Consider the following 26,386-nt stretch of genomic DNA (forward strand, 5'->3'; position numbering starts at 1 on the left):
CTTCTCTGACCCCCAGTCCTACCGCCGAGGTCTGGGCCACCATCTCCATCACCTGAATTACTGCGACGGCCTCCTCACCCGGCTCCCTGCTTCACCCCTTGTCCCTCCATGATACTCCTCCCTGCAGGCAGAGTGATTCTTTGAAAACACGGGTGGGATCATGTCCCTCTTTGACCTGAAACCTTCCAAGGGCTCTCCATTTCTCCCAGTGTAAAAGTGGAAGCCCTTAGAAGGCCCAGCAGAACCTGGTCCCCATTACCTCTCGCCTCCTCTCCTTATCTCTCTCCCTCTGCCCCAGTCACAGTGGACTCCTTGCCGGTCCCCCAACACACCAGCCACACGCCTGCCTCAGCCTCGACACTTCCTGTCCCCTCTGCCCAGAATCCTCTTTCCCAGATATCCCCGAAAGGCTCTCCTACATGTCTTTGCTCAAATGTCACTTGCCTTGTAAGATCCAGCCCATTTAAAATTGAACCCTCTCCCTTCCAGAATTCCCTCACCTTACACACCTTGTAATATACAACTCACTTCTTATGTTTATTATAGCGTCTCTTTTTGTCCTACTAGAAGTTAAGCTCCATGAGGACAGGGGTTTGGAGTATATTTTGTTCACTGACGATTCCCAAGCCTCTAGAACTGTGCCTGGTACAGAGTAGGCGCCCAATAAATGTTTGTTGAACAAATGAAATAGCAGAGCAGGGTCCTCTCCAGTTCACGGACGTAAGTGTGCTCCTCCCTCCCAGGGGGGTCTGAGGGCCAGTCTCCTGAGTATTTCCCCACACCTGTGGGGTGGTATAGGGTTGGGGCAAGCATTGGGACCTGGTCCACAGTGAAAGAAACATCGCAGTTATGTTCACAAACAAATACACAATGAAAATCTCACAAATATAATTATGGAAAAGTAACCCAAGTCGTCCCATATCATCCTGGGATGACCAATGGGCCCTGACACCCTGTGGTCCATCCCAGCATCCTGGATCCCTGCACGGTCAGTACTGTCTTCCTGGCATGATCTGAGCACCTGCCCTTGCCCTAGCCGCTTCCTTGGGAGAGGCCGCCTTCACCTTTCCTCCCAGTGCGTCCGGATTTGGGTCCAGGACCCTCTGGAGTGGGGCTCAGATGGGGTTTTCCAGGCCTCGCAAGCATCAGGGCACGCCCTTAGACCAAGAGCCTGAGGCTGGGCTCTGTGACCACCAGGCTCAGTAGAGGGGGCCAGGTAGGGGACAGCCGTGGGGAGAGAGGATTCCAGTCTACGTCCGTCCAGCAGGCACTTACTTGTACCAGGTAGGGGACATCTGTCATTTCAGTGGACTCCAAGGGAAACTGCAGCTCCTGACTGTGGAGCTCACAGAAATGAAGGGATTGCTCAAAGTGTCACAACAGGAAGCCACGCAGCTGATTTAAAGAGCCCCTCATCCCCGTGCCCTGGGACAGGGGCTTCTAAGACCAGGAAGGGCGGAATAAACCACTGCACCTACTCAAAGTTGCCTAGGTTTGCATTTCGGGGGGATGGGGTGGGCGGGGCCAGTCCTGAAACACAGAGGAGCCCGACAGTCCCGAAAGTTGACATTCAGGTTTGATCCTCTCTCTCCCCAGGCCTCTAGAATGAATAGTGGTGGAGCGGCCTGGGAAGTGACTGGAGGTAGGCACGACCCTAATACTAGGTCTCACTAGGTGTCCCCTGTCTCCAGTCATCCCAGAAGCCCCCTTCTCCTGCACCCCTCCCCACCCCCCCACCCCCCACACACACACTGAAGACAGGATGGTCCACTGAGGTGGCAAGATGCCTGAAACTCCACCACAGGACAACATGGTTGGCCATGCACGGCCCCTCTCTGCACACTAACTGAGCTTGCCAGAAGTCCTGTGAGTCACCAGGATCTCAGGGCATCTTGCAGAGGTAACTGAGAGCTGGGTTTCGGGGAGGGTAATTCAGGCGCCAGGCCAGGGCTGGGCCCACAGAGGGCCCTGCTTGTTTAGGGCAGAGGTTTGTGGTTGGGCACAAAGCCTCACGCTAGGCCCTCCAGGCTCCCTCCCCTCCAAAGACGAATAGCTATACTCCCCCGCACTGGCAGGCAGAGTGCCTCCCAGCCTGTGAGAGAGGGAGGGGGCCGACAGGGGAGGTGAGGACAGTACCCCGGAGTGTAGACTGACCCACAGGTCAGGGCGGCAGCCTGGTTGCTCTGAGCAGGGCATCGCCCAGCCCTCTTTTCTGGCAGAACCTGGTTGCCTGTGCCAACTCTGAGTCAGCCATGCCTAATAATCTCAGGCCGGGGAGGAGGCTTCAGCTCCTCTGCTTGGGCCAGATGCCAGAGGAGGGCCTGAGTGGGGTGGGTCTGGGGTAGTAAAGGAAGAGCCTGGCTGCAGCGCCCCCCCCCCCCCCCCCCAGGCACCTGGGCAGAGGGAGAGGCGGAGGTCCTAAATAACGCTCTAGTTTGGAGCCTGGGGCTCAGAGCTGGGAGGTGACGTGAATAAATAGGAACGATGCTTGAGATGAAGCCAAGGCAACTGCTGGTGTCAGAATTTCAATGGTCTCTGGCTGGAAAGAGGAACAGGGCTTGAGGAGGCCTGACTTGCTGAGTAGAGGGTATTGTGGGCCCCCCTGGGAAAGTCAGTGTTCCCCAAAGGGCAGGCCTGGGGACATGCGTTCTAGCCTAGAATTGAGAGGGAGAGACAGATGTGAGGACAGAGAAAGGACCCCCTCATCCACCCTGCCCGCAGGCGGGGGCTCCAAAGTGAGGCCTGCCGGTGTGGACTTGCTCATCCCAGACCGGAAGGGAAACCAAGGAGGGCTCTGACAGGCCTGCCAGGGGCAGGGGCGGGTGGCGCTCCTACTGAAGGACAGGACCACTGGACTCAGTGCCAGATAAAGGACTAGACCTTCTCTATGTGCAGGAGGCACAGGCAGGGAGGGGGCTCTCCAAAGTCTGGAAGTTCTGACCCAGTCTCAGCCGTCAGAACAGGAAGATGTGCCCTCTGGTTTACACCCCTCCCTGAGGTATTCAAGGCCACCTAGGCCCGGTTGGCCGGGAAGAGGAAGGATTGAGGTGAGCCAGGCCTCGTCCTCCTCCAAGAGGGGTCCAACGGGCTTCTGCCAGACTCTCACATCGGCTTTACCAGCCCAGGAAGCCTGGATGACTCACTGGTGGGCCCGGCACCCTTCATCCTGGGAGGCCTTGTGGAGGCTCTCCCAAAGGGTGATAGGCAGCAGGATTCCTGGACTTTCTGGGGGGGGGGGGGGCGGTATCTGGGTACCCTATAAAGAGGGTGTCTGCGTTGCAAGACTTGAGGGGATACAAGGGACCATAAGGGCCTCTTGTTCAGACAGCCCCTTGGGAAGCTACCCAAAGAAGGGACCCTGGAGATGTAACCCCACCCTAGGTCCCGTCCCTCCACTCTACCGCACAGAGCGCCAGGGGGTTGGGGTGTGAGAGGCTCAAAGCTGAGTTCCCTGCATCTAATTGCTGTAAACTTTCCCTGCCTGAGTCCCAGCCCTCACCAAAGGCACTCTTGGGGTCAGAAACTTCCCATCGAGAGAAGAGGGTACCCTCCTTCGGACGAGGTTCAGGCATACCTCTCCGAGGACCTCCTAACCCGTGCCCGTGCACGCATTTTGCAGAAGGAAAAGTACGGCTCTGGGGAACCTCTGCTGGCCGCCCGGCCGCCCAGGCTCCCTTTCGCAGCAGCCCGGCTGGGCGTCGGAAGCTACGCGGTCCTTTCCCCAGAATGACGCGATTCTTTCGAGCATCACCCCAACCCTGGCGAGGCGCCTACAAGTAGGGCGTGGGGCCGGGCCGCCCTTGGTAATGACAGGGCCCGCGGCCTGTGGGTGGCGGCGGCGGAGGAAGCGGGAGGAATCTGGCTATTTCTGGCCGGGACGCGCCCACTAGCCTGGGCCAGGGTTCGGGGGGGCTGCTCGGCCCCCACCTCGGCCCTCCCCGATCCCTGGAGGGGGCGGGGAGAGACGCGGGTTGGCGGGTCCAGGGGGCGGGGCGGTGTCCCGGGCCCACCTCCGGTCTCCTCCCACCGCAGTCCCTTCGGGTCCCTCCACCTTACTCGGCTCGGACCCGAGGCCATCGGCGCAGTCGCCGCGCACGTGTGTCGCGCGGCGCCTCCTCCCGCTGCGCCGCCCGTCGGGCATGGACTCGGGCCGGGACTTCCTGACCCTGCACGGTGAGTTCCTGGCTGGCGTGCGGGCAGACCCTGAGCGGGCCGACCCCCGCGGAAAGCCGTTCCCGGCCCTGGGCGGGGGGCCCGAGGCTCCTCCGGCTGCCCTCCGCCCCGCCCCGGGCCCGCCTCTCGGCCCCTTTGTTGCATTGGGGAAATCTCGGCCCAGGACTCTCGGGGTGGGACTGCCCCGCAAGACCTTGGGCGTCTCCAGGCTTGTCCCCCAGATCTGGCCGGAGGTGGGGGGGGTCGTGACTCTGAAGACTTCCCTGAAGGGTACCCCCGACCCCGCCTGAAAGATTCTGCCTTTTTCTGGTCTCAGAAGGCTGGGCTCTATGGTCGGCTGCGCACGGAGGGGCCGAGGAGGGACGGAACCAGCATCCACGAATAACCAAGTTTTCCCCGCCCCGTCCGGGCTGCCCGAGAGGCTCCCCAAATCCCAGGCGTGCCTGGACCGCGTCTGGCCGAGCGGGTGTGGCGCGGGGAGGAGGGGGAGGGAAGGAGAGGCGGAGGTGTGCAAGGAGCGGGGAGGGAAGGAGAGGAGGAGGGGTGCAAGTTCGGGCTGGGCGGCCGTAACTGCCCCGCGCAGAAATCCTGGTCAGCGATGCACCAGCTGGAAGGAGCAGCGCGACCCTCGTAACCGCGCACCCTCCTGGCGGGGCCGGGCCAAGTCTCACCGCGCACTGCCTGCCGCTTCACCCTTTGTCCAGCCGAGTTCTGGCCCTCCGACCCACCGGGGAAACAGTCTGGGCCGGCTCCTGGCCATATTGCCGTCCCTCCCGAGAAAAAGCAGCTGTGGGCTCCCCCACTGCAGGGCCTTGGCGGTCTTCTGGCAGGTCAGGACCCTCAACCTGGTCTGGCATTCTTTGCTCCGCCCTGGGGACTCACCCACACTTAAGGGTATCTTGTCCTCCTGGCCCCTGAGATCATCTGCCAATTCAGCAAACCCTGCCCTTCACGCCAATCACTGCTTAACCATAACTCCGCGTTCTCTGGCGTCCCTGGGGTTGGAGGCTTCAGTGTCCACCACTCAACCATCTAAACCATACAGGGAGAAAATAGATGGGAAGGAGAAAGGCAGAGCCCTCCAGCTGACCACTAGAGACCCCCTGGGTTTCAGGGGGATAGGAGATGTTCTTTTCAGCCAGCCCCCAGTCTATCTTGTGTTTCCCAGTTGGCCTGCACGTGGTCTCCATGGCCCAAAGAGACCTTTGCTCAGTGCCCAGAGCTGTTACCCTCACACCAGTAGCCTGGGCTCCACCAGGCAATCTCGTCCAGCTGGGTCATGGGGTTCCTGCCCCCTTTCCAGTGCTCCCTCTTCTCTCCTCAGACCAGACGTGTTCTTAGTGCTTCTGCCAGACTGGCAGAAAGGGAGGCTGGATGGTTCAGAGCACCAGAGTAGAGACCTCTGCTTTATCTCTCATCCCTTGGTTAGTGCCATCTACCCTGCACACTGCCACGTCTTCCATGCCTGTCTCACCCTCAGGTCTCCTCCTCCTGCAAGCCCTCTGGTCGCCTCTGGCCCAGCTCATGTTGGAATGGGCTCCATTCTCGGGCATCTGTGCCTTTGTGCAATATCTCTTCCCTGGTGTCTTCCCCGGAGAGGAAGCTATGTGGAGGGACTGTGGCGTGGGTTTGGCCGCACTGGCCCCTTCGGTTTGAGACCTGCCTCCCAAATGCCTCACTCTGTCCAGCCCTTCCTGTGGGGCCGTCATGAACACTACAATCCTCAATCGTTTCTCTGAAGGCCCTCCTACTTCTAGCACATCACCCAGAATTACGTCCCTTAATCACCTTTGTCCCCCCTGCTACAAACCAAATCAGGACGCAAGAACCTGTCAAGGAGAATTGATGGTGGGAAGGGGTGGTCACTGTGACCTGTGCTGTTCCAGATTGTCCACGCTGCACCCCTTTCATATTTCGTGCCCCCCAGCACTGAACATGTGCTGTAGGACCACACCATCTGGTTTGGGCAGTTGGCAGTCTGCTGCAGAAAGGCCCCCTCCATTGGCCTGGGGTCGGGTGGGGGGGTGGGGATGGGGGGAGGGCGCTACAGCCTACCTAGATAGGAGGTGTCCCTTACGTCCTCACCCCAGATGCATGCGGATGAAGTGTAGTCTACAGGCATGCATTCTGGAGGCGGACTATATGAGTTCAAGCCTTGACTTTTTCATCTCAGACAGATCCCTTGATTTCTTTGTGCCTCAGTTTCCTCAGCAAAATAGGGGATACGAATGCTACCTACCTCACAGGCTTGCTGTAAGGACTGAATGCGGTAATATGTATAAGGCAATGGAAACAGTGCCTGGTACTCAGCAGGGGCTACGTTTCTGCAGGAGGCTCACCCCCAAGTGATCATGCCCTGTGCGTTCTTTGGGAGATGAGGGGGCACCATAAGATAGTCCCTTGCTAGGAAAATTGTGACCAGAACAGGACTCGAGAACCAAGGGGCTCTTTCTGGTGCCTCTGAAGCCCTCAGACTGATGCTCCAGTCCCCTGGCCTCCTTCCCCTCCTGCACTACCTCTGCTGTCTCCATTCTAGCCAGGCCTGCATCCTAGCCAGTCGCAGCCTCTCCAGCAGCTCCCCAAACGTGCCTGAAAGGATACTACCTCCCAGGCCCTCCCCTCACGGAACACATCCACCTTTACCAACTTTTCCTACACCAAATCCACCCTGCCCCACTCTACAACTGGCGTTTGTGAAAGTGGAAGGCAGGCTGTAGGAGGGCCCCCATCTGGGCCCCAGGAACCCTGGGCTCCAGTCCTCATTTCGCATCTCTTTATGTTATGACCCTGAGCAAGTCTTTTTGCCTCTCTGGGTCCTTTCTTTTCACCCATGGTATACAACATCAATTTGCAGGGGATGTCGGAAGGATAAGACACTTATGGGCATAGGAGCTCCAGGTGGGCAAAAAAGCCAGTGCCCTCAAGAGATAACGGTTCCAGAGCCATCATAGCAGGTGGGGGTGGCCAGCCCCCTGTTCACCTCAGTTATGTTTCAAACCTGCCTGTCTCCGGAGTTCCAGGCCCATATACCCCACAGGCACACCGATCCACGCTGATCCTAACATTTTGTGCCATAGGTCACTTTGGCGGTCAGATGAAGCCTGTGGACGCCTCCTCAGGGTCATGTGTTTAAGTGCATAAAAGAAAATACATGAGCATTCGAAGGAAGCAAGTTACACTGAAGTGTGATTCTATCCATAGGCCCTTGGGGTCGGGGGGTGGTCCTTGGTCCTCTGAATGAGAACCCTTGTGTGGTTTCTCTAAAACAGGCTTACCTTGCCCTCTGCCCGCTCCCCTCCAAATAAAGAACAAGTTGCCTGTGCCCGTATTTCGGCTCATCTACACCAACACACGTTCTCACGATGTACTTACTCTCTGTGACGTGACCTTAGGCAAATCACTGTGCGCTTCAGTTTATTGTTAGTATTGCTTTGCTTGGCTGTGCTAATGGCTGGCTTTGAGGGTGACTCACTGCCCGCGCCGGTGACTGGAGCTGCAGTGAGGCGAATGGAGGAACTATTCAGAGGCGGAGAGTAAAAGAAGGGTGAGTCAGGCCTCTGGGTGGTGTTCTGACCTTGGCACACAGTAGGGGCTGGATGCATGAAAGAGAAGTTGTAACTTACATGAAAGGTCCCACTGTTCCCGAGCACACTGGCGGCCCAGTTTTGTATAAAGTTGCGGTAGTTCTCGTCTGTTAATCAAAGCAAGCCTGCGTGAATGGGCTCATTTTTAAGATCAGCCTTTTTCCAAGAATTCCATTCGCATTCGCAACCGTGGAGATGACCCCACTCTGGTGGAGAAACCGAGAAAAGAAAACAGGCCCGCCTGAGGTTCACAAGCGAGGCAGCAGCCGGCTGAATTACAATGAATTCGTTGAGTAATTGAGGTAAAATACTTGGCAGGCTTGGTGGTCTGCCCCAGGCTCCAGCCCAGGCTCCTCCTTAACCCGCCCCATCCCGTCTTCCTAGACTCGTCCGCGGTGGCCGCCGCCACCCCGTCTCCCCTCTGCTCAATCTCGCTCCAGCTTCTGGTCCTTCGCCCGGCCCCCAGCAGGTGTTTCGAATTCGCGGCTCGGTCTCCGCCCCCCGGTGGACACCTCCTCCAAAGCCGAAATTCCTCCCTTCCCGACGCGAACCCCACGTTTTTAGGGCGGTTTACCCTTCCCTGGTCTGCCCTCTGGACCTCGGCTCCGCCCCTTGAGAGAGGCTCTGCCTCCAAGTTGCTTCCCAGACCCGGTTCCTTTCCTTCGCCCCCCGACCCCAACTTCTGGGGCTGTGGCTCCGCCCCCTATCAGCTTTCTGGGCTGTGGCTTTCGCCACAGATCTGCTTCCTGGGTTACGGATTTGTCCCACTCCCGCCTCTCTGGCTCCTCCTCTCCCCGCCTGGGGCCCGCCCCCCCGGGGGCGAAGGTCCCGCCCCCCCGGGACTGGCCACGTCTCTTAGGGTCTGCCTCCGCCCCTTTCAGCCCAGATTTCTCTCACGCCCCGCCTCTAGGGCCGAGGCTCCGCCCTTCCAGGTTAGCCCCTCCTTCTGGATTCTGGCCCCGCCCCCCACGCCCGGTCTCCTCCCCTGCTCCTCTCGGGGCGGTGCTTCCGCCCCCACGGCCAGGGCTTTCTAGAGGCTTTGCTGTCCCGGGCCAGGCTCGGTGGCGGCAGAGGCACCGGGGAGCGTCATGCAATGCCTAGGAATCCGCAGCCGGACCCGCTCCAGAGAGCTCTACCTGCAGGAGCAGAGCCTCAAGGTGGCAGCGCTCAATGGGCAGAGGCTGGGTAAGGGACCAGGAGGGCACCTAGCTCTGCTGGGAAGGCAGCTGGGACACGATGTAGGTAGACCGTATGTCCCTGAGCTCGGGATTCCTGCCTTCGATCCTTTGATTGGACATGTTCAGTGCTTCTGTGAGTGAGAGCCACGGTGGGGCTGTGTTTGCAGGGATGGCGTGTGGAGTGAGCATGGGGGGACTGGTTACCTCTTCTGATCTACCTGAGCCCCTCCAAAGGGCCCTCCTCGCCACCCCTAGCCCCTCCTGTTTACAGATTTCTGAGGCATTACTAGGTATGTGGCCCGGGGTAATGACTCTGTAACCCAGTGAGATGATTGTTTGAGACTACGTGATCCAGTGTGATGCTGTGCAAATGTGAGTGACAAATGTGACATTGGGTGACCCAGTGTGTGACCCAGTGGTGATTCTGTCCCTCGTGCGGCAGTGGGGCCACTGTGCAGCAGCGATGATATGTAACGTGTGTGACACCGTGGCACCAGTGTGACAGCGTGTGATCCAGTGTGATGCCGTGTGACTGCGCGTGTCCCAGGTGACCGATTCTGTTTTTCTGTGTTACAATATGTGTTACGTGGATTTTCTGACAGTGCTCTTTGTAACATTACTCATTGTGCCTGAGTAGTGACTACATAAGGCAGTGTTTCTTAGCACTAACCCTTGGGCAGGCTTCTGAGTCCTGACTCCACCGTGTAACTTCCTTGAGCCTCAGTTTCCTCATCTGTAAAATGGGAGTAATGATAGTGCCTTCTTCATAGGGTTGTTGGGGAGATTAAATACACGTGCTAAGATCAGTATCTTAGTCAAATCCTGACCATTAATGTTATGGTGGCTGCTGTTATTATCATTGTTATGACGATGTTCTGGCGATGTTGAGGACGGCAGTGTGTGATTGTGTAGCTGTGCGTTGCCGTGGGTCCCAGACCCGATTTGTCTCCATTATGCATCACCCTAGGTGCATGGGGGCAGGATTCCTGGCACCCCCTCAGCCTCTTGGCACCCGCAGCACCCTCCGTACTCACAGAGGCCACCTCGCTGCGTGTAGCCAGCCGGGGCAGGCTGCAGATCAGCCCAGGGGCCCCTGAGCTCAGAGGCCCCTTCTCAGGAGGAGAAGGTACCACAGATGAGCGAGTGGGGCTGGGCGCGGGTGTCCGTAGACTTTCCGGGTGCTCAGGGAGGAAAAGTGGTGGGGCGGGCAGCCCAGAGGCCCCAGAGACAAGAGGGCCGCAGGTGAGGCTCAGAGGTAGGGGTGCCTGCCCAGGTTTGCTAATGGCCCAGGAGGCAGTGGCGATTATCAAGGCCCACCTTGGGGCTGAGGTCCGTGTTCCGGAAGCCACGTCGGCAGCCAGGGGACTTATCTCTGCCTGACCGCAGACAGGGCCACGGCCCGGCTCCAGGACAGGATGAACATGTCATCTCCTCACGGTGTTTTCCAGGGCCGGAGGGTGGGGCTCACCTTCGACTGTCCGACCCCGTCCCCCCATTACCTTCTGTGGTGTGGCAGCGGCTGGCCCTGATGAGCTCCCGGCTTGGGCGCGGGGGCCAGGCAGAGGGTCCGGAGAGGCCCCTGGCAGTCCTACCTCAGCCTCAGAAAGGACAGCGGAATGAATGCCCCAGCAGAGGCTGGGGGACTCCCTTCGGGCATCCGGGAACTCCCTTCCCCCTTCCTCTTGTTTCAATGCCACAGACACGGCCGACAGTTTAGGACTTCCTGCAGGAGCCCCCTTTTCCTGCACTGACCCTCCCCAGGGGCTGAAGTGGGACTGCTCACACCAAGGGTCTCCCAGCGGGGTCTCCCAGAAGTGTGGGGAGACTTGGGACAAAGGAGGGAGAAGGCACATCAGACAGACACCTCTGAGGAGGCCCACAGACGCCTCTTCCTATGCTGTTCTGACCCAGTGCTGATGGGGGAACAGAAGCCCAGAGACAGAGGGGAGCTGCCTAAAGCCATGGGGCGGGGTGGGGGGGGGGTGGTTTTCAGCACTGGGTACTGTCCCCAGTGGAGGCAGGAGATCGGGGAGGGATAGGGAGGGTAAGGGTGGCTGAGGCCTGGGGAAGTGGTCCAGAAGGTTCTGTAGGTCTGGTGGGGGTGTGGGGAAGGCTGGTCGGGGTGGGGGCAGTGGGAGTGTGGATAAAGCTGGAGAGCCTATCAGGCGCTGCGGGTCTGGGCTCAGAAAAACAAAGCTTATAGGCCTAGTCACAGGCCCCTCAGACTGGACCCACGTGGTCCCTGATGTCACCACTCTGCTGGAGCAGAAGGATGAGGACCGCCGAAGGGCCACCTAGTTTTAGTTTGGGGGACAGAGTGAGGGGAGATGGCCGATTGCCTCTGAACAGAGCTGGCTGCTGGACTGCCTCTGGCTTGGGTGACAGATACAGATCTAGGCGCATTTATCTCTGTATTACGTTGATGAGTCATTAAGGTGGGGAGTGGTCTCTCCCCGATCACAGTTGATACAGGGTCTGCTTGGGGATGAGGGCTCCCGGGGATCCAGGCCTGGTGCCCCTTTGGTACCTCCTGCTTGGAGCTGGTAGGACAAAGGGCATTATATCTTTGGGAGCCCCCGCCACGCAAGCCAGCCTGTGTGTCTGAAGACAGCTGGGCAGGAGGGGCCGTGCAGCCAGGGTTCTGGTCGTCACTTGGCGCCCTGGACCAGGTCTTGCCTCAGCTGCTGAGAAGGCTGTGCTGTGCCTCAGGGCTATGATACGCTGAGGTTCCCCGACCCAGGACACTCAGAGATGAAGCGGGCAGGGAGAGACAGGGGCATCCCAGCAGGCCAAACATAGGCCCCAGTAGGCTCATTGGTCTCCCTGGGGGCAAGGATCAGAGACCTGCTCGAGCAGGTGCAAGTTAGGGTGGGGGCAGCAGGGGCGAGGGAGGCAGGGACGGGCACAAGGGCCCTACTGCGACCATAATGTTGACACCAAGAACTACAACTGCTCTGACCTCAGGACCTTTTCTTTCCTGCCCTGCCTGATATTTTGGTCCCAGCTTCCTTCAGATCAGTCTGATCCCTAAGTATGACCAGGAGGGTTCTTACAGAACCAGGCTGTCTCAGGACACCGAAAAAACCTCAGGAACCAGATGTTCTTGAATTAGCTGCTTTCCCTTTGTCCATTCAGCTGTGGGTGGCAGGTCACGGTGTATAAAGTGTGGCGTTCAGTGGGCGGGTGTCCTGAGGTTTACATGGCCTCAGCTGGCAGTCAGAGATGACTTCCTGGAGGAGGCAGGGCTCCAGGATCAGGCTGGAGCTTGGGTGAAGGTGGGAGAAGGGAACCAAGAGCTGAGGAGGAGGCTGGTGAGAAGTGGGCTCCGAAAGGGTCCAGAGGTGGGAGTAGCTAGCATGGGTCCGGCGGCAGCAGGGACACTGGAGGCAGTGGCATCTCACCAGCTCTGTCCCCTAGGCCTACAGGATGATGAGGACCTACAGGTACTGCTGAAGGGCAGCCAGCTCCTGAAGGTGAAGTCCAACTCATGGCGGAGGGAGCGTTTCTACAAGTTGCAGGAAGACTGCAAGACCATCTGGCAGGAGTCCCGCAAGGTCATGCGGACCCCAGAGTCCCAGCTGTGTGAGTATCCCAGGGCCGCAGGGTGGGAGCAGAGTGGGGAGCCTGTGTTTGCGTGGGGAAACTGATGCTGGTTGGGGCAGGGAGTGGGGGACGGTCAATCCTGGACCGGGACCACAAATAGGGAAGCCCAGGCCTGGCCTGGTGGGGCCCGGGTCGGTCACACAACCAGGACCAGATGTGGGGAGACTGAAAGTCGGCAAGGGTGGCGGAGAAGAGTTTGTTAAATCACCGATAGGGAAACTGAGGCCTAGTCTGGGCCGGAGAGGGTGGTCACGGAGGACCACAGACGGCGAGGCCTTTGGGGGGTAGGGGTATATAAACACGACCACAGATGGGAAGGTCCGGCTCAGAAGTAGGGAGGTTGCTGGAAGGGTTGTCTGAACTCACAGGGAATCCACTGAGACAGATGTGGGAGGGAGGGAAGTTGGGTGGAGTTTGACTCCAGGTGTAATGAGGCCACAAGCCAGGCCCAAAGTCCGGGGGCAGATAAGGCCCTTCCCGGTGTCAGTGGCCAGGATACGAGGTGGGGCTGCGGGAGGCAGTTCCTCCCCGGGACTGGGGCCATAGCGAAGAGGTGGGGCGGAGCAGAGAGAGCCCTTCGCTGGGCAGTTCCCTTGAGGGTGTTGGGCCTGAGGGTTTTCTGGCAGCTTCTGAAAAGGCCCAGGAACCCAAGCCTCGGGCCTGTAAACGGAGAGCCCCTCCAGCAAGCCCTCACAGAGACAGCTACCTCTTAACACAGAATGCCCTAAAGACTCTGCAACACGAGTGCTCCCCTCCGCATCTTTACGTGGTGGGAAATTTTTAGATCAGTGCTACCCCAAAAAAACCTTCTTTGGTAACAGGAATGTTCTAGATCTGTGCTGTCCAGTATAGGTCCACTGGCTACCTATGGCCGTCAGGCACTGGCAACGTGGCTGGGGTGACTAAGGGACTGAATTCTTAATTCTATTGAATTTTAACTAATTTATATCTAAATAGCCACATGCGGCGGGTGACCGTTGTGTAGGACCGCGCAGGAAGATCACTGCCGTTGGATTCCACACAACCCAGATCCCTGCCTTTGGCTGTGGCAGTGGCAGGGTGGGGGAGGGGGCACACGGAGACAGGGTCAGTCGGCTGGGAGTGAGATCAGACACGGGCGACGGCCCGGGGTGGGAGGGGGGACAGCAGGAAGCGGAGGGCCTGCCCGCTGAGGGTGCCCAGGGAGGGTTTGCCGGCCTCGGGAAACTGAGGTAGTCAGCTGAGAAAGTATGGCCTGCTGGCCCTGTGGCTGTAGCAAGGCCGGAGGTGAGGCGGGGTAGGAGCAGGGTCGGATGCGGAGCTGGGCTAGGGCCTTGGGGCTATGGGCCACGAGTTTCTGAGCAGGGCAGGGTCGGCTTGGAACGGATGGAGCCTGAAGTCTCTCAAAAAACCACCCGAGTGCACATCAGCCGCACAGCATGGAAGCGACCCAGACCTTTCCTGTCCGTGGCACCAGCCAGTCTCCTTCATAGGCCTCTGCCCTGATATGGGGCTTCCTGTTAGATGCTGGTGGGGGGGGGGGGCATGGTGGGAACGGGGCATCTTGTTCTCTGAGCCCTGGGGATTCCCGAGAGCCCACACAGCAGCCAGTACACTTGTGTGCCCAGCACTTGGTGGCGGTGGGCGGGGGGGCGGAGACAGGGGAGGGGACCTGGGCTGGGGAGACGAGCCCCTCATCCTGGGACAGCTGTGAACACGAGGGCAGGAGGGGCGTCCCAGGCAGGAGACCAGCGTGAGCAAAGATGCAGAGGGGAGGACGAGGAAGGGGCACAAGTGAGGGGCCTGGGCAGAGGGGCTGCAGGGGTGACAGGTGGGGGGTCAGGCACCAGGTGTGCTCAGGTGAGGAACATGGCTAGAAGAGGCTCTCTTCCGTGACAGAGACACTGAGACAGCTCTCGGACTGAGCACCCGTGTTGGCTGCTTCCCTTCTCTGGGTGAGCAGCGAGACTGTTGGCCCCAAATGCGCTCTGTCCTCGGGGAAGCTGAGGCCAGGTGACAGAGGAGGGGAGCAGCGCCCCCAGTTCTCTCTGCCTCTGCTTCCTGCTAAGTTTCCCCTGACCCTTCCACTACCACACTCCCCCCACTCTGGCTCCCAGAGGCAGACAAGGCATTATCAGCAGCGGAGGCATCTGGAATCTCTCTCTGGTGCGGGTGGGGGTGCTGGCCCAGCTCCACAGCTCAGGTTTCCTGTTGTCACCCCAGCCTGGGTCAGCTGCCTGCCGCTGGGGTGAGCCTCGCCGGCACAGGAGGCCGTGGGCAGAGGGATTAAGCACAGGTACCCCCCAGCACCCCAGATGGCCGAGGGCTCACGTGTCTGGCCATCAGAGCCTGCTGCCCAGGCGGGGGCACATGTCATACACCTAGGGCTTGTAGGTAGGCGGCTGGGAGGCGTCTGGGCACTCAGGGTGCAGGCAGGCACCGGAAGGAGAGGTGAGCTTGTAGCCAGAGCTGGTCTAGGACCCGAGACAGATGGATGTGGATGGCTCAGGACGCGGGTGGGGCAGGGGCAGAGCCTGAACCTTGATGCTGGGCAGCTTAGCGTGAGCCCAGCTGGTGGCACTGGCTCACGGCCAGGCCAGGGAGGACACACTGGGGGTAGTAGGGAGGCAGGGGCTTGCTGCTCCCTGAAGCTTGGAAGGCTTGAATGTGACGGGAGGCCTTTCCCCCAGCTTCTGAGGACAGAATGGCGTACTCCCTCAGAATCCTAAGGGGCACCCCTTGGGGTCCTAGAGGGCCACGGCCTTCCTGCACCCTCCTTGCCAAGGGGTTCTCTGAGGTCAGGACACACACAGACACATGCAGGGCAGGGCCCTGTCTACGCTCCAACGCAAGCACTTCTCCCTCTGCACCCACGCCCCAGGGCCATGATGGCTTCTGTCTCCTGGATGGTCAGGAGAGGGGCCTGGAGGCTCTCATGGCTGTCTGAGGGGAAGATGGTACAAAGTCAAGGGCAATGAGGAGGGTTTGTGGCCTCCTGTCTGTCACAGGCTCCAAGCTCCAGAGTGGTCTCCCCCATCTCTGAAAGCCCTGTCCGGCCCCAGTACTCTCCCAGGGGTCCTACACCCTCCCAGTCCAGAAAGAGCAGGGCTGGGGTCCCAGGTGCCCCTCTCCGAGGTCGGCCTCTCCCTCTGTCCCTCCCTGTGCGTATCCGCTGCGCACCACAGTTGTGTCTCACGTTCTTCCAACACCTCAGTCTCTGGCCTCCTTCCTCCCTTCTGTGCCACCTCGTCTGTCCTCCTGTCCCTCTCCTTGTCTCTGGATCGTAGAGCTCCAGCCTCGGCTCTACCGGCCCCTACGCTGTGCCTTGGGCGCATGGGGGGCAGGGACTGGCCTCGCAGCTCCCTCTGCCACCTGTCCCCTTTTTGCAGTCTCCATTGAGGACATTCAGGAGGTGCGGATGGGGCACCGCACGGAGGGCCTGGAGAAGTATGCCCGCGACGTGCCCGAGGACCGCTGCTTCTCCATCGTCTTCAAGGACCAGCGCAATACACTAGACCTCATCGCCCCATCGCCAGCTGACGCCCGGCACTGGGTGCAGGGTCTGCGCAAGATCATCCACCACTCGGGCTCCATGGACCAGCGGCAGAAGCTGCAGCAGTATCCTTTTGGTGGCAGTGGGTCCTGGCCCAGCCTGTGGATACTGGCTTTGGCCATCCCCAGGGCAACATGGGAACGGAAGATACCCAGATCGGGCCGTCGCACCAAAATAGCATAGCCTGGGGGCTTAAACAACAGAAGTTCACTTTCTCACAGTTCTGGAGGCTGGAGGTCCGAGGTCTGGTTGCCAGCATGGTTGGATTCTGATGACAGCACTCTTCCTGGCTTGTGGGTGACTGCCTTGTCACTGTGTCCTCACATGGCAGAGAGAGAGAGAGAGAGTCAACACGATCCCTGGTGTGTCCTCTCATAAGGGTACGAATTCCATCATGAGGGCTCCACCTCGTGACCTCATCTAAGCCCCCCAAGACGGATCCCCAGATGCCATCATATTGGGGGTTAGGGCTTCACCGTATTAATTTGGGGGAACACACTTCAGTCCCTAGCTGAAGGGAGGCAGAAAAGGTACCTGGAGCCCTGTTTGGCCTACACTGTGCACCCCCCAATGTCCCCTCTTCTCCCCACCAATAACCAGCACAGGTGAGGCTAACGGCAGCAGCCTGCTTCCACGAGAGGCCGTGCCTTGGGTGTTTTAAGCATGTTTCCTGGAGTCACTACATTTTTTCTCTCTGGGAATTTGGGAGGCCCTGGTACCCCCTGTGCCATTCTGGGGGGAGTGGGGCCCAACTTTCCCGGGCCTGGTGTGCAGGCCAGCCTGTGGGCTTAAAACAAATTCACTTCCAGGTCTGGGTGCACAACATGCTAGCCTAGGATTCAAAGTGATCGGGCTTCTGGTACATAGGGTTAGGGAGGAGCCAGCTCCAGTCCCCTCTTTTAATGACAGTTTTATTGACATATGATTCACATACCGTGTAATTCACCTGCTTAAAGTGTACAAGTTAATGCTGTTTCGTATATTCACAGAGTTGGAAGTAATTTTACAACATTTCATCACCTTAAAAAGAAACCCCACACCTCTTAGCAGCCACTCCCCATCTCCCCATGACCCCCCAGGCCCTAGACAACCACTAATCTACATTTTGGCTTTATATGTCTGCCTTTTTCTGGGCATCTCACGTTAAGTACAAGATACAGTCTTTTGTGACTGGCTTCTCTCACTGAGCATGTTTTTCAGGCGAATCCATGCTGAATGGATGAATCAGGACTTCATTCCTTCTTATGGCTGAATAACATTCCATGGCGTGGTTATGCCCCAGTTTATTTATCCATTCAGTAGTTGATGGACATTTGGGTTTCCACTTCGGAGCTTTTATGAACCAATGCTGCTATGAACATTTGTGTAGAAGTTTCATGTGGTATATACCTACAATTTATAAGTCTCATGGTAACCGTATGCTTAACCTTTCGAGGAATTGCCGAACTGTTCTCCAATGAGGAAATTTACATTCTCACCAGCAGTGTATGAGGGTTCCAACTTTTCACATCTTCGCTAAGGCTTGTTACTATCTTTTTTTACTGTAGCCAGCTTTGTGGGTATCAAGCGGCATCATTGTGGTTTTGCTTTGCATTTCCTTGATAGCTAATGATGTCGGGTATCTTTACATGTGTTTATTGGTCATTTGTATATCTTCTTTGAAGAAATATCCGTTAGATCCTTTGCCCATTTTGTGTTGTTAAGCTCTTAAAAAAAAGAGATTTTATTTTTAAGTAATCTCTACACCCAACATGGGGCTCAAACTCACAACCCTGAGATCAAGAGTCGCATGCTCTACTGACTGAGCCAGCCAGGTGCCCCTATTAAGCTCTTTTTTAAATGGATCTTCGGAAAAAAATTTTTTTAATGTTTATTTATTATTGAGAGACAGAGAGACACAGAGCGTGAACAGGGGAGGGGCAGAGAGAGGGGGAGATAGAATCCGAAGCAGGCTCCAGGCTCTGAGCCATCAGCACAGAGCCTGACGCAGGGCTCAAACTCACAAACTGCAAGATCATGACCTGAGCCGAAGTTGGTCGCTTAACCAACTGAGCCACCCAGGCACCCCATTAAATGGATCTTTTTAAAAAAAAATTTAATTGTGGTAAAATATACGTAACATAAAATTTACCGTCTTCAACTATCGTAGTAGTGTTGAGTACATTCCCATTGTCGTGCAACCAACATTCAGAGCTTTTTTTGTCTTGTAAAACTGAAATTCTACATCCATTAAACAACTTGCCATCCTCCCACCTCCAATCCCCACTCCCCAGCCCCCAGCAACCACCGTTCTCCTTTCTGTCTCTCTGAATTTGACGACCCTAGGAACCTCAGATAAGTAGAATCATACGGGATTTGTCTTTTTACAACTGGCTCATTTCACTTAGCAGAACGCCCTTAAGATTCATCTACGCTGTAGCGTGCGTCACGGTTTCCATTCTTTTTCGGGTGGAATAAGGATAGTCCGTTGTCTGCCCCGACCACATTTTGTTCATCCATTCCTCCACTGAGGGACACCTGGTGGCTTCCACCTTTTCACTGTTGTGCGTAATGCTACTCTGGGCATACCTCTTTAGACCCTGCCTTCAGTTCTTCGGGGGTATATACGCAGAGGGAGAGCTGCGAGATCATATGATTCTACCCTCAGCTTTTTGAGGAACCACCATACTGTCTCCCATAGTGTTTGCACTGCTTTGCATGGCCACCGACAGTGCACAAGGATTCCGATTTTCTCCAAGTCTTCAACACACTTGTTATTTTCTGGGGTTTGTGTTTTGGTTTGTTTTGGTTTCTGATAGGTATCTTATTGTGGTTTTGATTTGCATTTGATTCATGATGTGGAGTGTTTTTTTGTTTTGTGTTTTGTGTTTTTTTTTAATGTGCTTTTCTGCCATCTTCTCTGGAGAAATGTTTACTCAGATCCCTGGCCCAGTTTTTCACTGGGGCTCTTTGTCTTTTTATGATTGAGTTCTAAGAGTTATTTATATATTCTAGACACAAGTCTCAGCTTGGTTATGCTTTGCAAATAATTTCTCCTATTTTGGGGATTCTTTTCTTTTTCTCGATGGTATTTGAAGCACAAGTTTTTAGTTTTGGTGAAGCCTAATTCAGCTACTTTTTGCTTTCATTGATGTGATTTTTGATGTTATATCGAAGAAGGCTTTGCTTAACCCAAAGTCACAAACATTTACTCTTATGTTTTCTTCTAAAAGTTTTACAGTTTTAGCTATTACATTTAGGTGTTTGATTTGTTTTTCTTTTTAATTTAATTTTTTTCTTTTTAATTTTAATTTTAATTTTTTTTCTTTTAAGGATGCTCCACGCCCAGTGTGGGACTTGAACTCACAACCCTGAGACTAAGGGTCACGTGCTCTATGAACAGAGACAGCCAAGCACCCCAGGTCTCTGATTCATTTTGAATTTGTTTTTGTGGCATGATGTGGGGGGGGGGGGGGTCCAGCTTCATTTCTTTGCATGTAGGTAGCTGCTCCAGCACCATTTGTTAAAAAGATTGTTCTTTCCTCATTGAACTGTATTTACAGCCTCATCAAAAATCAGTTGACCATAAATATGAGGGTTTATTTAATGACTCGGTTTTATTCCATTTATCGATACATATGCATGCACCGCATTTCAGTTACCATAACTTTGTACCAAGTTTTTTTGTTTTATTTATTTATTTATTTATTTGTTTATTTATTTATTTATTTAAAATCCAAGTTAGTTCATGTACTAAGTTTTGAAATCAGGACGTGTGAGTCTTCCAAATTTGTTCTTTTTTTTTTTTTTCTTTTCCTTTTTTTTTTTTTTTTTTTGTGAGATTATTTGGACTATCCTGGGTCCCTTGATGCCCCGTATAAATTTTAGGATCAGTTTCTGCAAAGTGGCCAGCAGGATTCTGATAGGGGTTGTGTTGAATCTGTAGATCAATCTGGAGAGTATTCCCCATTTAACAAATCAAGTGTTGTGGTCTGTAAATATGGGTATCTTTCCATTTATTTAGGTCTTCCTTAGTTTCTTTCAACATGGTGTTGTCGTTTTCAGAGTGTCAGTTACACATTTAAATTTCCTTACTCTCTGATTTTCAGCAGTTCAGAGTTTTAAGTGTTTTTTTCTCAAGGCTATATCTACCTGATTTTGAGCTTTCTTAAAAGTCCAATTCTGTAGTACAGGCTTGTGCTTGGACAGGCTTCTGCCCTCTGGAGGATTCTGCTGCCCAGACCCCAAGGTCATAAACCCATTCCAACCTACGGAATAGCAGTCGGCAGGGGGACCTCATGCTTGGCTGGACCACTCTGAACGTGATTTTTTTTTTTTTTACCTAGAATTCTGCCCTAATTATTTTCTCATGTAAATATATACATAAAATATGGCTATGTTAGAATGAAATTTTAAAGGCCCCCAAAACCCATCTCCTTCAGAAACTGCTGATTTGGGTTCTGCCCCCAATCTTCTCTGCATTTCAATTTGCCTCATGATGCATTTGCCAAAAACAGTGGAGATCATACATTTGTATCCACTTTCTGTGTAACATTACATCATAATTCTTTCCCCATAAACAGCTGTAACGACTGTAATATTCCATTGAGTAGATGCCCTATAAGTTAGCGCTCCATTCTTTTAGCGGTGAACATTTATTTTTAGTCTTTCACTACTACAAGTAACATGGCAAAGAACTATGTTCATAAAACCTTTCAGTATTTAGTAGGAGTATTTCCTTACGAATAGATTCCTAGAAGTGGAATTAGTGAGTCAAATGATGTAGAGGTGTAGACGTTAGCTGTATCTCTACACCACATTCCTAAGGGTTGAACTGATTTCCTTTGTCCAAGTGCAAGATGGGAGCGTCCGTGTCACCTCACCCCCGCGTGCCTTCAAAGTAACATACTTTGAAATTGCTGATCTTACAGTTTAAGAAACCGCAGCTCATTTGCAAATTGTTAGTCTCTTTGATTACCGAGAACGTTTGTAAAAGGTCAGTTCATGTCCTTCTCTCATTTAGTTATTAGGGTCATCGTACTGTTTTCTGGACTTTATTTTTTCTTTCTTTGACCCTCAGAATTGTGTAAAGTTTATATGGCCTCAATTATGTTGTTTCCTTTGCGACTTTTTCTAAAAACCTGCTGTTGGTTTTTAAAAATTATGGTCGTTGTCTTTGTTCTCTAATTTCTGTGGAATATACTGTGGGGTTCCTCTTTCTTGACTTCTCCAGGTCTAGTCTGAGGGGACAGGGGACAGAAGGGAGAGGTGGGGGCCTAAGTGCCCCCATCGTGACAGCATGAGCCAGGCTTTGTTTTTTGCTTGTGATATCCTCACCTTCTGATCTGTGGCTTAAAGTTTTGATGTTTCCTGTAAAATAAGCCTCACGTGCTTTAGTCAAGTTGGCTAACAATGATGTATTGGAAACCAGGACAAACCTTGAAATGGTAACAGTAATTATCTGTGGGTGATACAACTACGGGGGATTTGTTTGTTTACTTTCTGCATTTTCTTTCTTTTTTTTTTTTAATGTTTATTTATTTTGAGAGAGAGAGCTGGGGAGAGGGGCAGAGAGAGAGAGAGAGAGAGAGAGAGCGAGAGAGGGAGAGAATCTTAAGCAGGCTCCATGCTCAGTGTGGAGCCTGATATGGGGTTTGATCCCACGTCTGTGAGATGAGGACCTGAGCCGAAATCGAGAGTCAGACACTTGACCGACTGAGCCACCCAGGCGTCCCTACTTTCTGCATTTTCTAAGTTGTCTATAAGCGAACTCTTCCACAGTGAGAAAATAAATGTTTTTAGAAATGTGAAAAGGTTCAAATCCAGCCAACAGAAAATAGACCCCTTAATAGGATGTAACATTTTCTCCGAAGAGCCCATCGGATCTTGTCCCTGGGATGCTGATGTGCAGTTGCACCCGCAGGGGGCTTTGTCTGTGGGTGGTCTCAGTCCACCTGGGCCCAGGACTTCACCCTGGGCTTGAAACATGGCTCTAGCTGGGACCGTGGGGGTATCAGGGCTCCTGGGTTCTTTCTTTCCTTACCTCTTGCCCAGCTGGATTCACTCTTGCTTGCGAAAAGCTGACAAAAACAAGGACAACAAGATGAGCTTCAAGGAGCTGCAGAACTTCCTGAAGGAGCTCAACATCCAGGTGGATGACAGCTATGCCCGGAAGATCTTCAGGGTGAGGCAGGGAGTGAGGGCTGCTTCTGTGTGGCAGTGGGCCCTCGACCCTAGTGGGGAGCATGCGCTGAGCCCCGCCCACGTGGCCTTGCAGGAATGTGACCGCTCCCAGACAGACTCGCTGGAGGATGAGGAGATCGAGGCCTTCTACAAGATGCTGACCCAGCGGGAGGAGATTGACCGCACCTTTGCGGAGGCCGCAGGCTCCAGGGAGACGCTGTCGGTGGATCAGTTAGTCACGTTCCTGCAGCACCAGCAGCGGGAGGAGGCGGCGGGGCCTGCGCTGGCCCTCTCTCTCATTGAGCGCTATGAACCCAGCGAGGCGGGTGAGGGCCTGGCTGGGGCCTTCAGCCTGCACTCCCTGGGTCTACACTGGCTGGGAGACGCCCGGGGAGTGTCAGGAGCTGGAGGGAAGGGGGGTGCCTCAGCCTGCCCCATGAAGGCAAGCAGATGGGAGACAGGACTCCAGCATCACTACCCCTCTCTCGGGTCCTTCTCCAGAGGGGTTTGAGGGTCCTCCAGGAAACAGGAGAGGAGGCCGGAAAAACAAACCCTTTTCCTGCTTCCTTCTTTGTGCCCATTCTGGGCCCCTCCCTGTGCTTCAGTCTAGAGGCCCGGAGGAGGAGGAGGAGGAGGAGGCAGACTGAGGAGGGGGCCTCGGTGTGGGGGGGGACCGAGAAGGTGGGGGGAGGGGGAGGAGGAGGGAGAGACAGAGCCCCACTCTGGGGTAATGACAGCCTGATGATTTGCCAGACTTACCTCTTCCGAGAGACGTCCAGGGCGAGCTCGGGACAGGGAGGCGGGGACAGCAGGGGGCTCCTCCCGAAGGTCTCCGGGAGGCGGCTGGCCTCCAGAGCTCTGACTGGTGCCGGCCTCCTCCCTCGCAGCCAAGGCGCAGCGGCAGATGACCAAGGACGGCTTCCTCATGTACCTGCTGTCCGCCGACGGCAGCGCCTTCAGCCTGGCGCATCGGCGGGTCTACCAGGACATGGGCCAGCCGCTCAGCCACTACCTGATGTCCTCCTCGCACAACACCTACCTGCTGGAAGACCAGCTCACCGGGCCCAGCAGCACGGAAGCCTACATCCGGTGGGGCCCGTGGGCGGGGCGGGGCGGGGCGGGGCGGGGCCGGGGCAGCCTGGGGGCGGGCCCGGGCCGGGGCGGGGTCGGAGGGCCTAGCCGCCACGCCTACCCGCAGGGCGCTGTGCAAGGGCTGCCGCTGCCTGGAGCTCGACTGCTGGGACGGCCCCAACCTGGAGCCGATCATCTACCACGGCTACACGTTCACCTCCAAGATCCTCCTCTGCGACGTGCTCAGGGCCATCAGGGACTACGCCTTCAAGGTGGGCGCGCTCCTGGCGGGTGAGGAGGGCCGTAGTAAGGGCGGCACCCCCCTCCTAACCTGCCCTGGGGCCTCCAGGCGTCCCCCTACCCCGTCATCCTGTCCCTGGAGAACCATTGCAGCCTGGAGCAGCAGCGTGTGATGGCGCGACACCTGCGCACCATCCTGGGCCCCATGCTGTTGGACCGGCCGCTGGACGGGGCCACTACCAGCCTGCCTTCCCCTGAGGTTCGCGGTGGGCACGGGGGTACCCATATGAGAGGGCAGGGGGGACTGGCCGGGAGGCCCGTTGGCTTGGTCGTGACCAGCTGCTTCTCCACTCTCAGCAACTGAAGGGGAAGATCTTGCTGAAGGGGAAGAAGCTTGGGGGGCTCCTGCCCCCTGGCGGGGAGGGTGGCCCTGAAGCCACTGTCGTGTCTGATGAGGATGAGGCTGCTGAGATGGAGGACGAGGCAGTGAGGAGCCGAGTGCAGCACAAGCCCAGGGTTCGAGGGGGAGTTGTGGGGGAGGGGTCAGCCCCGGGGACCGCCCCCATCATGGGATGTTTGCCTGGTCTCAGTTCTCTGTGGCTGCCACTCAGACCCTCTGCCCCCCTCTCTCTGTCTGTCTCCCTCTGTCTCTGTGTCTGGGTTTCTGGCTCTCTCAGTGCCCACCTGCCCCAACCTCTGAATCTAACCGGGGCCTCCCCATGGCCCCCAGGAGGACAAGCTCAGGCTAGTGAAGGAGCTCTCCGATATGGTCATTTACTGCAAGAGTGTCCACTTTGGGGGCTTCTCCGGCCCCGGCACCCCAGGGCAGGCTTTCTATGAGATGGTGTCCTTCTCTGAGAACCGCGCCCTCCGACTGCTCCAAGAGTCAGGTGAGCCCCGGCCCTGCACCCTCAGGGTGCTGTCCATCTGTCTGACCGTTTGGACTGGTCAGGCCTGGCTCCCCCTGCTCGGGACCTGGCAGAGTCGGCACCAGATGGAGCTGGTGGGGGGGGGGGCCTGGGCTCCTGGGGGGGGGGGGCGGTGCACTTCTGACCACCTACACCTTCTCAGGAAACAGCTTTGTTCGCCACAATGTGACTCACCTGAGCAGGATCTACCCTGCTGGGTGGAGAACGGACTCCTCCAACTACAGCCCCGTGGAGATGTGGAACGGGGGCTGCCAGATCGGTATGGGCCGGCGGGGGCCGGCGGGGCCTGGGAGGAGGCCTGGGTGAGGGTTTCGGGCCAGAGGACCAGGGGCCAGACACAGCGCGTCGTGGGTTCGGTTTGAAAATAATCCCCCCGCCAGCAAGTCAGTGTCTGAAACCTCATCGTGAGCACACTAGGGCTTTGCGTTCTGGCACCAGCAATAAAACGTGAGGCTGGCGTGGTGGGTCAGGGAGGGGGGCAGGGGGGCAGCAGGCACTGGAGTGGCGCTGGGCCCTGCTTCTGCCTCCCCATGGGCCTCTAAGGCCTCAGTCTACCCTGAGCAGGCCGGGCTCTAGGGCCCCGGAGACCAGCCCACAGCCTGTGACTGCTCTGTCTCGCCTCCAGTGGCCCTCAATTTCCAGACACCTGGCCCAGAGATGGATGTGTACCAGGGCCGCTTCCAGGACAACGGGGCCTGCGGGTACGTGCTGAAGCCTGCCTTCCTGCGAGACCCGAACTCGACCTTTAACTCGCGTGCTCTGGCTCAGGGGCCCTGGTGGACCCGGAAGCGGCTCAGTGTCAGGGTACGGCCGGCCACGGGAGGGACAGGAGCCTGTGGGCCTCCCTCCTCCCTCACCACCATTCCCCACCCCTCATTGGTCCCCTGCCTTTCCTCAGGTCATCTCCGGGCAGCAGCTGCCAAAAGTCAACAAGAATAAGAATTCAATCGTGGACCCCAAGGTGACGGTGGAGATCCACGGCGTGGGCCGGGACACGGCGAGCCGCCAGACGGCTGTGGTCACCAATAACGGTACCTGCGGGGCCTGGGCGGGGCCCCCCCGCCGGAGCCGGCGTCCACGCTGCTGACGCGGTGCTTGCACCCCTAGGTTTCAACCCGTGGTGGGACACAGAGTTTGAGTTCGAGGTGGTTGTGCCCGAGCTCGCCCTCGTGCGCTTCTTGGTGGAGGATTATGACGCCTCCTCTAAGAACGACTTCATTGGCCAGAGCACCATCCCCTTGGGCAGCCTCAAGCAGGGTGAGTGTGTGTTGAGGGGGGGAGACAGCGAGGTCGGGGAGGCAGGGCCTGCGGTCTCTTGGGCTGGGGCCCTTGTCCCTTGAAGCATCCTCATCCAGTGACCGGAACTCTCCGTGTGCTCTTTCCTGCCCATCCACCTGCCAGGATACCGCCACGTCCACCTCTTGTCAAAGAACGGAGACCAGCACCCTTCTGCCACCCTCTTTGTGAAGGTGTCTCTCCAGGACTAGGTTTGGGGATTCTGGAGGCGGCTGCCCCAAGCCGGCCGGGCCCTCTGTCCACAGGCAGGGACAGGGCTGGTGTGGCCGCTCCCAGCCTCTCGCTTGGAGCTAGAGGCCCCGTACTGCCTTCAGCTCTAACATACTGTCAAAGCTGCTGCCTCTCTGGGCTTCCAGGAGCTGGCCCGGTCCCTGGAGCTCTCTTCGATTCCGTTAGGAAAAACACTGCAGCCCTCTGCCCTCTGGCTAGCCCCAGACTGAGGGTTTTTATAAAAATTATAAGACTGAGTCCTGTGGTCTCTTTCCCTGAATGCCGGAAGGATCCCTACAGAGGGCGCATGTGTGTGTGTGTGTGCACGTGTGTACCCGTGTGTGTGTGTGGGAGCACTGGAGCCCCAGCACCTCTCTCTCTCCGCCTCCCCCACACTCACACTGTGAG

General features: G+C 56.4%; 1 protein-coding gene and 1 long non-coding RNA gene across 5 annotated transcripts; one reads left to right on the plus strand and one right to left on the minus strand.

Moving 5' to 3' along the window:
• Nucleotides 1-47: 47 nt before the first annotated feature.
• On the minus strand, nt 48-8,573 carry LOC122229789. Its single transcript, XR_006207134.1, has 4 exons — nt 8,332-8,573; nt 7,797-7,963; nt 7,546-7,689; nt 48-121 (listed from the first exon to the last, which is right to left on the minus strand). It is a non-coding gene; the product is annotated as an uncharacterized LOC122229789 (long non-coding RNA).
• PLCD1 (phospholipase C delta 1) lies at nt 4,042-26,235 on the plus strand. 4 transcript variants are annotated; one of them, XM_042955274.1, is made up of 16 exons: nt 7,622-7,717; nt 7,925-8,059; nt 12,353-12,517; nt 15,907-16,135; nt 22,104-22,233; nt 22,327-22,558; nt 23,120-23,321; nt 23,431-23,575; nt 23,653-23,802; nt 23,901-24,059; nt 24,274-24,433; nt 24,615-24,731; nt 25,098-25,276; nt 25,371-25,503; nt 25,580-25,729; nt 25,874-26,235. In XM_042955274.1, exons 3-16 carry the CDS (start codon nt 12,493-12,495, stop codon nt 25,957-25,959), a joined length of 2,097 nt encoding a protein of 698 aa, XP_042811208.1. In that variant the 5' UTR covers nt 7,622-7,717; nt 7,925-8,059; nt 12,353-12,492; the 3' UTR covers nt 25,960-26,235. The 4 variants fall into 4 exon arrangements, with proteins under 4 accessions (XP_042811206.1, XP_042811208.1, XP_042811207.1 ...); XM_042955272.1 differs by lacking the exons at nt 7,622-7,717; nt 7,925-8,059 and adding an exon at nt 4,042-4,173; XM_042955273.1 differs by lacking the exon at nt 7,925-8,059 and having other exon boundaries at nt 7,629-7,717.
• Nucleotides 26,236-26,386: the final 151 nt, after the last annotated feature.

The sequence above is a fragment of the Panthera leo genome, chromosome C2, assembly GCF_018350215.1.
Source record: "Panthera leo isolate Ple1 chromosome C2, P.leo_Ple1_pat1.1, whole genome shotgun sequence".
Classification (NCBI taxonomy): Eukaryota; Metazoa; Chordata; class Mammalia; order Carnivora; family Felidae; genus Panthera; species Panthera leo.